The sequence below is a fragment of the Pseudorasbora parva genome, chromosome 20, assembly GCF_024679245.1.
Source record: "Pseudorasbora parva isolate DD20220531a chromosome 20, ASM2467924v1, whole genome shotgun sequence".
NCBI classification, from domain to species: Eukaryota; Metazoa; Chordata; class Actinopteri; order Cypriniformes; family Gobionidae; genus Pseudorasbora; species Pseudorasbora parva.
In genome coordinates this window covers 8599412-8617060 of record NC_090191.1, presented here as the reverse complement: position 1 = coordinate 8617060, position 17649 = coordinate 8599412, and the positions used below count along the sequence as shown (strand labels likewise).

Below are 17649 nucleotides of genomic sequence, written 5' to 3'. Positions count from 1 at the left end.
TCTACCAAAGTCATTTTCTGGTAAGATATCTTTCAAGTACTTTATCCACCACTGCTGTGCTTACTGACACACACTGCTTAGTAGCAGGCATTTAATAGCTTGATAAGTGAAATAAATCTCAGTGACTGTGAAACCGTTTCCTTTTAAAGTTCCTGTAAGAATTAAATTTCCATTAATCATCAGTCAAGTAAGATTGCTCTTCAGTCCCTCTCAGTCTGCATCTGGGTGGCTGAGGGAAGAATCACCACATGGACAGAGTTACAAATCTTCAATCTTTATTGGGCAGTTTACAGAATTTATACTTCTCATAGAAAAAAGTGACATCCCCATCCCCCAATATGTATTCACTCATACATATTCTCTATGGTGACTGAATATAATGAAGTGAATGGTGACTTATATTACACTCAGAAAGAGAATTAAAGGGAGGGCTGTATGAGGCCACTAAATCTCAGTTCGTTTTATGGTCAAAGTGTAGGCAGACATAGGCAGACATGCTTTAGCTTCATTATTTTCTTTTGTGTATCTGTATGTTTTTCACAAATGTTTTCTCTCTCCTCATAGAGCCACAAACAATCCCAGAGACGGCAGAGAAACGCACAGAAGAGCAAGGTACAATCTTAACAGTGTCAACCAACACAATAGATATGAGCGCCAGGTTCTTAGTGTTTATTATAGTGTCTATTAGTGTTGGTCTGTTTATTTTCACCCACTGAATATGTTGATATTAGAAAGGAGTTTAACTGTGATGTGATGTGCTGTATCAACAGAACTAACCAGACAACACCACTGACCACTGACTGGCAATGACCAGTAAACTTCACAAACAAGAACTAGAGCATTCACTGCCAGTTGTTCCTTGAACCCTGTCCTCTGAACAGAGTTTACAAATTAGATGATAAATTAGATTGAATGAGTGTTCGGATTTGAATGCTTAAGGGTATTCCCTTCCATGAGAGTAATATATTTATCAATATGTAGTGAATTAAATGGAATATCTGAGGCCTTGGGGCTGTAATACTTTCTATAGTAATCTAATTACAATATGTTGAATGAATTTTCAGATCATCAGATGATTTCTTTTTAAAAAATAAAATACATTTTTCCTCATGTTTTATTCACTTACATTGATATTTTATAACAGATTATTTAATTCTGAAAAAATTCTTGGTAACTCACAAAACCAACATGAAGAAGAAAGCAGAGCGTATTTTTGAGTGCAAGGAAGAAAATGAAGCACAACTCAAGGCTGTTTACACAGAACTGTTCATCACAGAGGGAGATATGAAAGATGTCAATCAGGAACATGAGATTTTGAAGATTGATGATGCGTTCAAGAACAAACAAAAACAGGACAAACTAATCCAATGCAATGATATATTCACATTATTAAAGGAAAACAATGAGGAAAAGATTGTGCTGACCAAAGGTGTTGCTGGCATCGGAAAAACTGTCTCTGTGCACAAATTCATCCTGGACTGGGCAGAGGAAACAGCCAATCAGGATATAGACTGTGTGTTCTTGCTTCCATTCCGAGAGATTAACTTAATGACAAATGAAGATTTCAGTCTCCACGAGCTTCTGCTGGAATTTTATCCTGAACTGGAGGACCTGGAGAAATCAAATTTATATAAGAAATGCAAGCTAGCATTTATATTTGATGGACTTGATGAGAGTCGTCTGCCTTTGAATTTTAAAAGCAGAACATTAAACACTGCTGAGAAAAGATCATCTGTAGATGTGCTGTTTACAAGTCTGGTCAAAGGGAAGTTGCTTCCATCAGCTTTTGTCTGGGTGACCTCACGACCAGCAGCAGCCAATCAGATCCCTCCTCAGTATGTGGGTTTGTTCACAGAGGTGCGAGGATTCACTGACCAACAGAAGGAAGAGTATTTCAGAAAGAGAATCACAGATGAGACTCAGTACTCCAGAATCATCTCACACATTAAGACATCTCGTAGTCTCTACATCATGTGCCATATTCCCGTGTTCTGCTGGATCACGGCCACAGTACTTCAGAATATTCTCAAGGATATCAAGAACAATACAGAGAACATTAACACAACGCTTACTGAAATGTACATCCACTTCCTGTTGACACAGATGGACATAAAGAACCAGAAGTACAATGAACAAGAAGAAAGAGAATGTGCAAAGAACTTGCAATCAAATAGAACACTTATATTGAAGTTAGCCAAGCTAGCATTTGAACAGCTGAAGAAGGAAAACAGTGTGTTCTATGAGAAAGATCTGAAAGCATGTGGTATCGATGTAAGTAAAGATACTGAGCTTACAGGAATGATTGCTGAGATCTTTAAGAAGGAAGATGGAATTCATGGAAAAAAGGTTTTCTGCTTTGTGCATCTGAGTGTTCAAGAGTTCCTCGCTGCAGTACATGTGTTCCTCTGCTACCTGAACAAGAACATGAAGGAGCTTCAGTTTTTCTTTGAAGATTCACAAACTACAGTCATACAAAATATTCGGTTCTTCTTTAGAAATGTCACATTTCATGACTTAATAAAGAGGGCCACTGATAAAGCAATGCAGAGTCAGAGAGGACATCTGGACCTATTCCTGCGGTTTCTGATGGGAATTTCACTGAAATCCAGTCAAAATCTGCTCAATTGCCTGTTCACAAAGACTAAAGACACCAGTGTGAGCATCAGAAATATAATTGGACACATTAAACAATTACAAAAAAAAGACATCTCAGATGAAGCTTCAGTCAACCTATTCTACTGCTTACTTGAGCTAAAGGATCATTCAATATATGAGGAAATCCAGATATACCTCAGTTCAGATGCAAATCCAGGAAGAGAACTCTCATCTTCAATGTGCACAGTGCTGGCTTATGTACTGCTGATGTCAGAGAAGGTGCTGGATGAGTTTAACCCAAAGAGGTTCACATCATCACAAGCCGACTACACAAAACTCCTTCCAGCTGTGAGATGCTGCAGAAAAGCCCTGTGAGTAATTTCACTGATTGCTGTTTAACAAAGGTTTAACTCTACATTGCTAAACAACTGAATGTCAAAATACTGTGTGAAATATCTGGGTGTCCTGATTATAAAGAATATAAAGTGTTATTGCAAAACACTGAAAATAAGAAAATGTTCTGTTTTGGCAGACTTGACAGCTGTGGTCTTGATGAAACATGCTGCTTAACTGTATCTTCAGCTCTACAATCGTCTAACTCCCATCTGAGAGAGTTAGACCTGAGTAGCAATCACCTGAATGATTCAGGAGTGAAACTGCTCTTTGATGGACTGAAGAGTTTGCATTGTCAACTGAACATACTGAGGTTTGGCATTCACTCATTTACTATGTTCAAACATGTGAATGAATATCTTTTTCATAACTGATTAGCAGATATTTTCCTCAGTCTATATTGTAGTATGACTGTATCAGTGGCTTTTTCTCCAAGCGCACAAGGCAGACAAGGCGGTTTCGGGTTTCACAAAAAGAACATGCATAAACAAGAAAATTAAGTGTGGTACATGCTTGAGATAAGAGAGTTATTAAGCACAATAGGCCAAAGAAAAGATCTCAATACATTACTTACTCTGACTGACACAGTAAAGAAAGCACCATGCAATCCAAAATTTAGTTCTGTTTAGTGACGTATTGCCCAAATGTTGGATCCTAACAGAGTGAGAGTGAGATTAGACTTGCTGTGATAATGTATGAATGAATGAATGAATGAATGAGGCATTTATATAGCGCTTTCAAATCTACTACTGTACACCCAAAGCGCTTCACACTCATGTCAGGGGTCTCTCCTCAAACACCACCAGTGTGCAGCATCCACTCGGATGATGTGACGGCAGCCACAGTACAACGGCGCCAGTGCGCTCACCACACACCAGCGAAAGGTGGAGAGGAGAGAGTGTGATAGAGCCAATTCAGTGGATGGGGATTATTAGGAGGCCATGATTGGTAAGGGCCAATCAAGGGAATTTTGCCAGGACCGGGGTTGTCTGTTTTCAACACTACTCTTTTACGAGAAGTGCCATGGGATTTTTAATGACCACAGAGAGTCAGGACCTCGGTTTAACGTCTCATCCGAAGGACGGATTGTTATTGTGTATGTTACCAGTGTGTCATTTTTTTATTTTGTGGGTATTTGCGGGCAGTCAGTCCGTGAAGGGCTGCCCACGGTTTTACTTTCGTTTTGTTAATTTATTTTGAATAAAGTTTGTGAAACGTTCGCCTCCTTCCCGCCTCCTTCCTTCCAATCTACGAACTTCGTTACAATAACAATTCTAAAACATAGAATTGACATATCAAACATCTAAAACATATCAAGCATACAGTGTTAGTTCTGGCAGGTCACGTTAGTAGCTGATCATCTTTAACTACAGGAATACAATGTCTATCACAGCATACATATATAAGCTCCTTCAGTATTATCAGAAGGATGCACAGGGAGTTCTTGCTCAGGGAGGATGCACAGGGAGTTCCCAGAACAGAAGCTATTGCCAATCCAAATTATACGTTAATTGTCAGTGTGGTCCTGACAGAAATTCAAAAGTTTATTTTCTATTACAATGTCAAATCCTCAAAACACCCTGCTCCGCGGATCATATTACTCCAGGTTCTTGCCTTATTTTAGTAGGACAGATTCAGTGGCCCTCATTTATCAATCTTGCATAGAAACGGGCGTATATGTTGGTATAAGATTATGCTTACACTCCTCTCACCGCTTGATTTATGAAGCTGTGTGCACCTCTGCAATCCAGGTGTACGCAATACTTGCCCTTGATAAATGCCGTGGCTGAAAACGATCGTCATTAGAATAACACGCCCCTATATATTTAAGTCTCCGCCTCCCCCACGCCCTCATTTTACGCCATGAACACACGGAAGACGGCAAAAGAAGTGAAACTTCTCCGTGGAGATCGGGCACATCACAATCATTTTACTAGTCCACTAGTCAGGGCACTGATTAGGACATAAGTTAATGGGCTGACTCCCTTATCAGTGCCCTGACTACTGAACTAGTGAGATGACTGAGATGCGCCCATCGTGCTGATCACCATGGAAGTGGAAAAAAACAAAATTGTTTTATTTGGGAGTTTAAAGAGTGAGATTAAAGGCACCAACAAAAACAAAATATGGACCAAAACGTCTCGGGTTATGTCTATAACCCTTGTTCCCTGAGAGGGAACGAGACACAGCGTGACGCATCTGAAGCATGAATGAAACCAAGACCGATCCTGATTGGTGCTACGTCATGACGTAGTAAGTGACGGCATACCCGGAAGTATAAAGGGACGCTGCATCACAATAGCACTAGCTTTTCGCGATGAAGCAAATCACTCCCAGGCGTGGCATGGCGACGCAGTGTCTCGTTCCCTCTCAGGGAACAAGAGTTAAAGACATAACCCGAGACGTTCCCTTCTCGAGGGAACTCCCACAGTGCCGTGAAACGACTCTTTTGGGGAACGAGTACCCACTATGCCACAACGACCCATGCCTGCCCTAGTGTGAAGCTGGAACCCAGGCACACTTAGGACGAGAGCACCCTAGTGCCTGGCGTTGCAGGAAGATGCAGACTATAAAACCTAATGAAAGTGTGTGGGGTAGCCCAGCCGGCTGCCTAACAGATCTCCTGAAGCGGGACCCCCATGTGAAGGGCCCGAGAAGAGGCCATGCCCCTTGTGGAATGCGCCCTCAAGGCCAAAGGTGAAGGCAACACTGGCCTTTGGGACAGAAACCAAGGTTTCTTCCATATTTATAGGGAACGAAGGCATCTGCGCGTAACCCTGATCATACGGAATAGATCTCCCTTTGGGGAAAACCCCTTGGCTTTCAGCCACCACTGCAGGGGCCTCATGTACAGCAGGCCAAAAGGTATTACCTTGGATGCCGCTGCCATGAGCCCCAGCAGTCTTTGAAACTGCTTTAGTGATGTTGCGGCCTAGCTTTATGCTGGAGACCATCACCCGTATGGACTCGATGCGCGCGGGAGACATATGTGCCCGCATCGTCGTCGACTCCCATACCACTCCCAGGAACGTGGTCCTCTGGGAGAGCGTCAACACGCTCTTCTTCGTGTTGAGTCTCAACCCCAAGCTCTGAATACGGCCAAGGACGACATCTCGATGCCGAACTGCCATCTCTCGAGACTAGGCCAAAATGAACCAGTCGTCGATATAGTTCAGTACGCGGATGCCCTAGAGACTCTGCGGAGCCAGAACTGCATCCATGCACTTGGTGAACTTGCGAGGGGAGAGAGCTAGGCCGAATGGAAGAACCCAATATTGGAATGCTTCGCCCCCGAAAGCGAACCTCAGGAACTTCCTGTGAGAAGGACTGATGGAAATGTGGAAGTATGCGTCTTTCAGATCTATCATGACAAACCAGTCCTCGGACCGAATCTGATTCACGATAATAGATATTGTTAGCATCTTGAACCTGAACCTCCTCAGAGACCGGTTCAAATACCTCAGATCTAAAATCGGACGCAGATCCCCGTCCTTTTTGGGAACTATAAAGTACCAGCTGTAGAACCCCGACTCCCTTTCTGGTGGAGGAATACTTTCAATGGCCTCCTTTACCAGCAGGGAGTGTACTTCCTGTTCCATAACTCGAGCCCGCTCTGGGACCACTGCAGTCCAGACCACCCCACTGAATCTTGGTGGGCTGTGGCCAAACTGCAGTCTGTACCCCTTTTCTACAGTGCGCAGGACCCATGGCGACACATTCGACAGGTGTAGCCACGCCTGGAAAAAATCTACCAAGGGAATCAGCCTCTCGAGGCTGACCTCGGGTGTTCTTTGAATACCGTTCTCGACCCCCTGAAGAGGCTTCCCGGCAGGGAGAGGTCGTGGACGATTTTCGGTGTGCGAACGCCATCGCTGCCTGCCCGAAACCCCTCGGGGAGGACGAGGTAGCGCGTGTACGCTGGAAACTGATGTGGCCCGAAGCGTCATTGACGGCGGGATTCCCACATCGATTTCCAGAGGGCTCTGCAGAGAAAACGGCCTCAGCCGCTTCTCCCCGGAGAGGACAGCCCTCAGAGGTCCTACCACGGCTAGGACCTCTTTCCCGAAGCCTTCTTAGCCTGAAGGACGGCCCTCAGGTCGCCCTTCTGCTGAGCCGGCTTCGGGCGAGAACGCCGCCTCTGTTGCCAAGCTCCCTTGGGAGGGGCTCTAGAGGCGACGCTCTCCTTTTGTACCTGCCGGTACGAGGAGCTCGATGACGGCTGGGGCTGGTCGGTTTTAGGACCAGCCCCTTTAGACTTGGAGCGGCGAGGGAAAAACTGCTGGAACGCCGCAGATTGCCTCTTTGCCTCAAGATACCTGTCGACATCCCTATTGACAGCGTCGCCGAACAGGCCAGAAGGAGAAAGAGGAGCATCAAGGAGGAAAACCTTATCCTTCTCCTTGATGCCCGACAGATTCAGCCATAAATGCCTCTCCGTAGCCACCATAGCTGACATGGAGCGACCCACAGCCCGGGCCGTCTCCTTGGTGACCCGGAGAGACAAATCTGTCGCTCTGCGGAGCTCAGCCACATCCTTGGGTGTGGGTCCCTCGCCCTCATCCAAGTCTTTTAACAGGTCGGCCTGGTATGCAGACATGCACCAGCCCGACCTGCCGCCATATATGCCCTGCCCACCATCACCGATGTATCTCTACACGGCTTGGAGGGCAGCACCGGGGTTTTTAGGGAAGACGTCGCATCGGTAGAAAGATAACTGGCCAAAGTCAGCAACTAAAGTAACAAGTACTAGCCTACTGTGCGTTTGAGATTTCATGTTTGCATAATATTGACAGCCTCAAAGGTGTTATCATAATCATTTACATTATATTATATTATTATCTGTGTGGAGACATTTCCCCACAAAGTAGGGAATACCAGGACACACACACACACACACACATGTTTGTTTCACTATATAAGTGAGGAGATTGCATGGACTTACATTGATTTATATCAGGTTAATGATATTTTATATTCCCTAACCCAATCCCTATCCCTAAACCTACCCATCCCAAGAACGTGCAAAACAATAGATTTAAATAAAAACATGTTTTGGCCGATTTATAAGCCTTTTTAACTATAGTGAGGACCAGTCAAATGTCCTTACTAGTCAGTTATCATAATATTTTACTAGATAAGTGAAGACATTGGCCCCCTTTACAATTATAGCACACACACACACACACACACACACACACACACACACACACACACACACACACACACACACACACACACACAACAGTGTGTTGGCTTTATTCAGATGACTTTAGCTGTGGTCTTACACTGCTAGCCTACATTGTACTACTGAAGAAATTAAAATAAGCTTTTAATTGTTTAACAATATTTCATCTTTGTTATGAATGAGTTTGTCTGGAATTTATAATTTTTACTTTTATATTGTACTTTGCATTTATTTTGTTCTTTAAGATAGGCTAATACTCAAAAGATCTATGTAATTATATTATAATTACTATGTGGTTGTTGTTGTTGTTGTTGTTGTTTACAGTGGGTCATAATATAGCATATCTTTGTCAGGGCGTTTTGTGGTGTTAGGAATTGTTTTCTGCGCATTTTTGCACAAACTCAAAACGTGCGTACACCACCTCCTGAGCTGGCGTAGGATTTTAATTTTTTTGGGACCGATATAATTTATCGCATCTCTTGCTTTTAATCTGGTAAGATGTCAAATTCACTGCTGAACAATAACCTCTAATATCTATAATATTTTTTCCTATATTTTATGCGAATTTTATGATTGGTTTATATACTACAAACACTTCTGCATTAAGTCTCCATAGATTTTATGCAATGTGATATTTTTAATATTACAAAAGATAATAATTTATTTAATAAATTCAAATAAATGCTGTCCATTAAACTTTCCATTCATCAAAGAATCCTGAAAAATAAACTGTATCATGGTTTCCACAACATTTTTAAGCAGCACAACTGTTTTCAACACAGATAATAATCATAAATGTTTCTTGATTATAAAATCATCATATGAGAATGATTAGTGAAGGATCATGTGACACTGAAGACTGGAGTAATGATAAATTCAGCTTTGATCACAGGAATAAATTACTACATTCACATAGGAAAAAAGCTTTTTTAATTTGTAATAATATTTCACAATATTAATGTTTTAACTATTTTTGATTAAATAAATGCTTAGTAAGCAGAAAATATTAAACATTAAAAAAGATGCATTATTCATATGATACTTTATTGTCAATATAGGCTACATTAAGATTGCTTGAAAAACACACATAAAGCATCTGATTGTCGTCATCACGTTTCATCACTCATAACGATTGTTTTAATGATTGATTTTGCTCCAGCGTGACAGTATTACTTCTACGAATCCACTTTTGGACATTCTATGAGAGCGCTACATGTCATGCATAGATTGTTTTTTGTCTCTGAATTTAAATCTTGATGTATTCACATTGGTTTCTATTTAATATATTTGACCGTGACCTCAAGAAGCGTGCTATCAACCGAGATTAGAGAAGGCTGTCTTTAGCGTACCTGTTAATTTGCCTGCCTCCGCGCAGGGTAACGCCGGTTCGAATCCCGCTCGGAGCGGGTCAACTATCCCCCGCTTAATCCACGCCCATGCAGCTACCATTGAAGTCCTCTGTTCAAGTCTTGAAGCTTTGATTTTCTTTGTGTAACGTTATTGATTTCATTTTCACCGATGATTTTTGGGGGCCGACGGCACCTCTTCATTGCGCTCTGGTAAGTGATAGGAAAACAAACTAGGTTAAAATCTCTAAAGCTTCGCGAGGACGAGGACGTGCTGAAGCTCTGCTTAAATTAGCTCAAAATTACTGTCAGATGTAAGTAATTACCTTGACAAACTATACATCATTAAAAAGATCTAAGACTAAAACTAATTTTTACCTGTTTTATTCTCAAAGTCTTATACTGAACGCTGTGTTAATATGTGCCAGGAGTTATGATAATGAATATGATAATCGGCGTCGCTACCTTTTGATTGTAATATGCGCTTCATTTGCTCCCATTCATAAAAAAACTCCTTTGTGGTCGTCATGAAGACTCGCGACAAAACAACTCCCCTCAGGGCTTTTACTTCAAATGTGTGCAGATGTGGAGAAATATTGATAGATTCTCATATGTTTGAGTCAAATTTATATACAGAGAAGTATTATTTATTCAATCTTTATCCAAAATCTGCAGATGTATCATCATGAGCGCAGTAGACTGTGATGTGCTGTGTTTTCAGTTCATTCTGGCAGCCGGAGGGCGCTGGAAAACTGTACTACTGAACATTCAGTCCTAATATGGCTCATGAAGAACAGACACACCATGTGACATTCAGGAAGTATCTGACATACACAAAACAGCTTCCAGAGATCATCAGATCGCTATTTCATGCAGATAGACACGTTTGAAGACAATAAACACACAATCGTGACAATATATGGTTTGTTTGTGTTCTTTATGCCATGTTGGGTGTTTTCATAATATATTATATTTATAATGCAATGCTATTTGACATAGCGTTTAGCATTGCATATTTTCTGTCAGTTTTTCTTTACCCAAATTCACATGAGATCACTTAGCTTATCTAAAACACTCGACTAATGAAGTGATATGAAGTAAGTTTGGAATAAAACATGATTTTAATCTTATAAATGTTTGTTTTGCTGGCCCTAAGATGCAACTGCCAATACCTTATTTTTATGAAAAATTTTGAAATCTAAAACTACTGAAATGTTTATTTGCAAGAAAAGCATTTGATAGAGTGTCATAGAAGGTGAAGTGAGAAGTTTGATAAAATAAATTTAAGTTTGAAGTAATTACAATGAAGTAATTTGAAGGTCTGAAGTAATTACAATGCAGACTAAGGAATAATAATTATAGCCATAACCAGGCCGCAGAGGTGTGAATATGTGCTGGGGAGACAAACTGAATGGGACCTGAAGAGGTGCAGATTGCACCTCTAAACAAAAGAGGCAATCCACTGAATAAAAGATCAGAAGACATGGCAATAAACATCAGATGATATTTTCAGGGCTCTCAAGTCTCACGCATTGGGCGTGAGACACACGCATTTCAACCCGTTCACACGCTCACACGCCACACCTTGTATTTCTCACGCAGAGAAATCGCCAGGGTAACACACACTAGGTTGCGCGCTATTAGAGGAATCAAGCGAGTTCCCCACAGAGGTCTGACGGCCCTGCCACGCACCAGTTAATCTAATATAAAATATATAGAGACCGAACAGCCAATCATAAAATAGATTTGCTGTATCTGGGTAAGATATAGATATTCCCTCCACCCAATAACGTTTACGTTCTGATTCCAACTTCACATTCTGTGATTCACGCCACGGCCTCGCTCATTGAATCAAATGCTCGCTGAAGTACCGTTAGTTGGCAACTACAAACCCCGATGACAGACGCAGAGACACAAAGATAACGGTGTCAAGTTAAGTTTCTGACAGCACTTTGTTTTCTGTTCTTAATCCCTCAACAAAACTTAAAGAAAGCCTTGTCTCAATCATGATTTGCATGAAATGCATTTTGCTGTATGTTATTGCGCTCTCACTCAGTGAACATCTGTGCTCACCTGCACTCGTGAATGCGGTGATGGACAGCTGTCCTCATTCGACTGGTGTTTGGATGTGATTTTTTTAAAACTCACTTTCATTAATTAATTTATTAAAAGTAACTCCATTTTGTAAGATCATTTTCATTTAAGTAATTCCAAACATCACGAGGCAGACGACATTAGTGATCAAATACAGTCGAGTTATTAACCCGCTCCACAGCACCACCCAGTGGATTTAGTTAAAACTGCGAGATTTAGAGGGATGTATAATGGATTCACTGCATTTAGGCCTGCGAAGCAATATCGAAAAATAAAAATAATATTGAAATTTTACTAACATTAATTACAGATCAAATATATTCGTGCTCACCCCTATTTATGGAAGCTGAAGTGTAGCGATATAAAATTTTCAATGCAATATGTAAAATGGCAATGCATTTCAAAATTTACATTTACATTTTCCATACCATGTGTGCAACATTTGGAGCAAAATAATAATTCAAATTGAATAATATAATTTACATTTGCTATTTCCTACACTAGTTTTAACATAAATTGTATATTGTAGGCTAATACTTTATATAAGTTGCAAAATTAAAATTAAAATGTATTACAGAAATAATTAGATGTGTTTAACATGTTCAAGCAATTCCAAAAATTATGCCACGTCACCGCACTAGCCATTATTTTTAATGGAAAGGAGACATAGGTGTTATTCAAGCATTAATTAAATTTTTCATGGTGGCAAAAAAAATTTTTTTTACATTTTGTTATTTTAACTGAATTCAGAAATGCTTTTGAAATTAAAAACTTTGCTTTTAATAAACAAAATACATATTTGAAATAAAGACTGTTTGGAGTTGGGCGCTCCGTTCCCTGAATCCACAGCCTTTGTTGTTATTTTGAGTGTACACAAATAAAAGTAGACAGTTTATAATTATGTCTTGTACTTAGCCTATCTGTATGGCTAAAAAGTGATGCTGTATTGGTGTGGGAGTTGTTTCCGCTGTCATAAAGAGAGGAAAAAATACAACCATACTGATATAGCAAACAATAATCATAGGCAGCTTGTCTAAGATTATTTGAGAGTAAAATAATCTCTGTTGTAAACCACAGCTCACTTCAGCACGACCGTGCTCATGTTAAGGTGCCACCAACCTCTGGGCTGAAGGCCTCAAAAACCTGCTACCAACACCAATAAACAACACTAACCATTCTCTCTCTCTCTCTCTCTCTCTCTCTCTCTCTCTCTCTCTCTCTCTCTCTCTCTCTCTCTCTCTCTCTCTCTCTCTCTCTCACTAATTAAATACATGTTTATTTTATTTGTACGAATTTGTCATTTTTCATATCAGACCCCCGTACCCAGCCAAACCCACGGCCGAAATCTCACTCTGAACTCAGTTCAAAACTTGAGAGCCCTGTATTTTAGAGAAATCTCAAAATCAACACATAAAAACATTTCCTAAAATTCAGAGTTTTAGACTTATCATCTTCAGATCTGAAATATAACAAATATATATATATATATATATATATATATATATATATATATATATATATATATATATATATGAAATATATATATATATATATATATATATATATATATGAAATATATATATATATATATATATATATATATATATATATATATATATATATATATATATATATATATATATATATATATGAAATATATATATGGTCAGACTTGTGGCTTTAGATGTAGTGCATTTCTAGATTGCTCCAAGGCCAACTTCAATTTTATTTTCATAAAGATATTTAATACAAATACATTTCTAATAACGTTACAAAACTTTGAAGCTTATTATAGCTATTTTTGATTCTGAAAATAATTATAATTATGTCTTGTAAACTGCCAAGTGTTTGCTTTCAAATAAAAACATATAGACCATATTTATGCTTTTTGTGCAAGGGATTCCTGAACTGATTATGCATTTCTTAGGCATTTTTCAAAAGTGGGGGTGCAAAAAAAAAAGTTTGAGCTGAAAGAAATGTTAGCTCTGCTGTCTGTAAATTAATTTTAGCGAGCTCAGTAAAACTAGCTACATTAGGTGACATTGACGTATAACCACCATCTTCTGCGGAAAACTCCGCTCTTGAGTCTGAAGTCTTATTTTAGACCACTGGTCTTTATAATCAGGCTTTCAATCTCTGTCTCACTCTCACTCTTACGCTCTCATTCTCTGCCCATGTCAAACTGCATGAAAAAAAATGCCAAACCTGCTTTTGATATTAAACAAAGTCCAAGCTTTAAAAATGTGTAAAGCTTTAATATGAAATTCACACTATAAATACCATTTTGGCGCACTTATTAAGCCAGAGCCATTGAAAAAAGCGAGTTGCGACAAGCTTTCAGCTCGCGGCGGCGCACATGGTCATGAAGTTTTAAACAAACCAGCGCTGTCAATACATTTGAATAGATAGACAACAGCTGTACTATACATAACAAGTATTTGCAGCAATTTTTTTGGTAAACAGTACAGCATAGTGTTCTTTGATTATTACGTCAAACACATTTACAGTATTCATTTATTATGTAGAGTTAATTTTAATGTTTTTCTTGTATTTAGCCCTAAAGAATTCCTTATTAATTAATCACACTCATAGGTGGTCAAATGTGACCATACACCTTAACTCCTTTTCAATTAAATAAATGGTCCATTTAAAGTATTTTTCTTATAATATTTGTATTATTTAGCTTTATTACACGGCTCTGTGAAATACTTGATTCTGATTGGTCAATCGCGCATTCCAGCGGTATGTTATTTCCAGATAACCTCATACGGGTATTACGAGTTATCTTGACCGGTACTACTTCTGTGCTTAAACAGCCATGGATACAATGGAAGACTTCAAGGCGCGTTCCCTTTATGAAGTTTTAAATATAGATATTTTTCTTACACAAACGCATCGATTCGAATCAGAAGGCTCTATTAACCCATCGGGGTCGTAACATGTAACATGTTATTTGACAGACAGCTGCATTTTTTATGGACTTCAAAAACAGCTAACATTACAGCTACTGCTTGGATTAACGTTAGCCTGGACTTTTAAAATATAACTCCAATTGTATTTGTCTGAAAGAAGAATGTCATATACACCTGTAATGACTTGAGGGTGAGTAAATCATAGGCTTGGTTTCATTTTTGGGTGAACTAACCCTTTCAGCATTCATTTTCAACATTTAGCAGCAACAGATAAAGGCTTAAAGCATTTTGGAACTGTTTTTTTAAAAGGGTTACTTCAGCGATTAGCATATGGCTTTGTATCAGTAGAAACCCTGGAGTATATTCAAATTATTGTGCTTTTCCCCCTCATATCTCCCTGAGACAAGAGATTTATGCATTTTATTTCTGGAAAAATTCCTCCTACGATGCAAATTGACGGTTTTTGCATCATAGAAGGAATGTTTGCCCAAAGGCTAAAGACTACAGCCAGCAGAGGGAGCCACTTCCGCATGTTTTGAATCCGCACATGGGGGATGGGATATTACACTCAGCTTGCAGAGAGAGCTCAGCCCACAGCTACAGGCACTCATTTAAACGGAGCTATGGTGTGCAATGTAAGTCTTTTAACTTCTCAAATTAATTTCTATGAAAGTTAAGCTTGTAAAGGCATGAACTGAAACGCACCAGACTGAAATCGCGTTGTGAATGTATGCCACGAGTGTAGTCGCTATTACCTCAGCTCTCATCACTCGTGCAGTTAGTGCTCAGTGCTGTGATACTCGCGCGGTGACTCACTCATTATATTGAACAGACAAGTTCAGTTTTTAATTGTAGTGTCTTCCCTAACTCAGTCACTGTAATCAAGTTGGTGGCGTTGGGAATGGCACAGGGCAGCGAAGCATTCTGGGAATTGTAGTCTTTCATCCCCATGGGACAAAAATACATTTTCTGTCTTTTCTCAGTCTAGAAAGCACCAAATTCAAAAATAATTTCACATTTCTACTACATTGATGACCCAGTTTAAATACAGATTCATCTTCCCAGCGCTGAAGTACCCCTTTAAGCTTTGCGTAAGAGCTAATCAAATATTTAATCTCAAGAAAATATTTTGTCTAATTTATTTGAGACTAGTAGCCGTGTAATAAGCGGGATAATGTACACCCAGCCGGTTGTTATCGCAGAATTAACCCCTTCAGAGTGATGCAAGACCTGATCACTCTGCCGTGGTTTATTCTGCGATAACGACTGGCTGGGTGTACATTATCCCTTACATATAACACGTAGTGTCGTAATTAAGGTTGAAATAGAGAATTCCAATGAAAAGAAGCAAATTAGAATACATATTCAGACACGATCAAGCACTAGATTTCTTTAAAGCTGCAGTCCGTAACTTTTTGCACTGTAGCAGTTAATAACCAGAACTGCATGTGTCTTGCGGAAGAACCATGCAGCTGGAGCTACATCTCTCAGTTTACGTCAATAGCGAGTCACGCAGGGACTGTGCCCCTTCGCAGCCGCTCCTACCAGACCGCTCTGAAATAGTCCCAATATAAACACTTATTATAAGTGTACCATAATGATTCAGGGTACAACTAAAACACCGTTTGGAAAATTGATTCATGTTGTACATTCTCATTATATCATTTTTGTAAATCTTGATCACACAAAAAAAGTTCCAGACAGCTCTTAAATTAACTCCATTTTCTTGTTTAAAAAGATGTTTACATATTTGCCATCCAATTTTTAAACATGTTCAATTTCATATATTTTCCGAGGGTGAAATCCGTTGCCTGCCTGTTATTAAAGGTAAAAAATAATAATAAAGTGAATTGTAAAGTATTTCTCTTGTTTGAACTACTCAACCTACCTTACACATTAATACTGGAAAAAGAGCACTTTTAGTATAAAAACACATTAAGTAATTTTATGGCGCGATTTTGAATGATGACCATTCAACGTAAATAAGGGCTCCCCCTCCCTACAAAAGCCAATTTAACCACTGGGTGTACGGAAGGTGTACGCTGGAAATTTGGTGTACGCACTTTTGATAAATGAGGGCCACTGTCTGTGTTTATAACTTGAGAACTGCTGTGACCAAATCATTGAGTCAGTGAGTAGAACTGTATCAGTTCACAAATGCATAGATGAGTTAGGAACTTAACCCTCAGGAATTGACCTGAGGCTTTTTGGGACAATTTAACCTCTTAATCTGTGCTCCTATTTTTGAGAATTTTCAAAACACGACTGTGATTCGGTTCGGCAGTGTGAGGGGTGTGGAAGGAAGAAGACGGGGTCGGCTTGATTGGGTCTCGTAACCTTTTTTTATTCAACTCAAGTAGTAGCAAAACAGACACATGTGGGCGTGTACTCAAAACTCTCGATATGGATCGATCAAGTTCTCTCTTGTTTCTCTCCGGTTCTCACTCAGTCTCTTTCACTCAGGCAATGGCTACGAGATCCCAGTCCAACTCTCTCTCCTCTCTCTCTCCCGTCCGTGGGCTTTATGCCGTCTCGCCATGCCAATTACTGCAATCAGACACAGGAGTTATTCATCTGCACTTGACCCACTTACGCCCCGCTCGGCTCTGCACTCTCCCTCCACAGACTCCGCAAAACCATGCTCCGGTAAACGATAAGGCCGGCTACGAACGACCTCGCCCGGCTTCGTCTCAACATGGTGCTGGATGAGGTCGATCCAACCCGGTAGGGGCGAGAACACGTCAGCAAACTCTGCCTGTAGATGTTTTATGTCAGTGAGCTGCGAGGGTGAGAGAATGAGGCTTTTGGACCACCTCCCCGCCCACTACACTGCATGAAAAGTGAGATTTTTGTCCCCGTAAACGGCCAGAAATCTCCCTGATTTTCGACAATTAACGTCAGTTTACAGCCTGTGAACATCGCGTTCGTCTGTGCCACATATTGACGGAAACGAACCATGACGTATGTGAAGCTCGCGCAGGCAGCCAGCGCTGGCGCTAATGGCTCTAATTAGCATATGAATAGCAGAACTGGGCGGCGCCTTGCCGGAATGGCTTGAATTTCCTCACTCAGTATTGGTTGAAATTACTACATTGAAACAAGAAAAATCACTCGTGATTGGTTG

General features: G+C 40.1%; 1 protein-coding gene across 3 annotated transcripts in view; it reads left to right on the top strand.

Annotated features, from left to right (window-relative positions):
• Positions 1 to 17649, top strand: part of LOC137049205 (NACHT, LRR and PYD domains-containing protein 12-like) — a 122804-nt gene that overhangs the window by 40278 nt on the left and 64877 nt on the right. For all 3 annotated transcript variants that reach the window (XM_067427662.1, XM_067427663.1, XM_067427664.1), the window contains exons 4-6: positions 565 to 612; positions 1145 to 2966; positions 3128 to 3301. In XM_067427662.1, the coding sequence (XP_067283763.1) occupies positions 565 to 612; positions 1145 to 2966; positions 3128 to 3301 (2044 nt within the window). The remainder of the gene's footprint in view (positions 1 to 564; positions 613 to 1144; positions 2967 to 3127; positions 3302 to 17649) is intronic.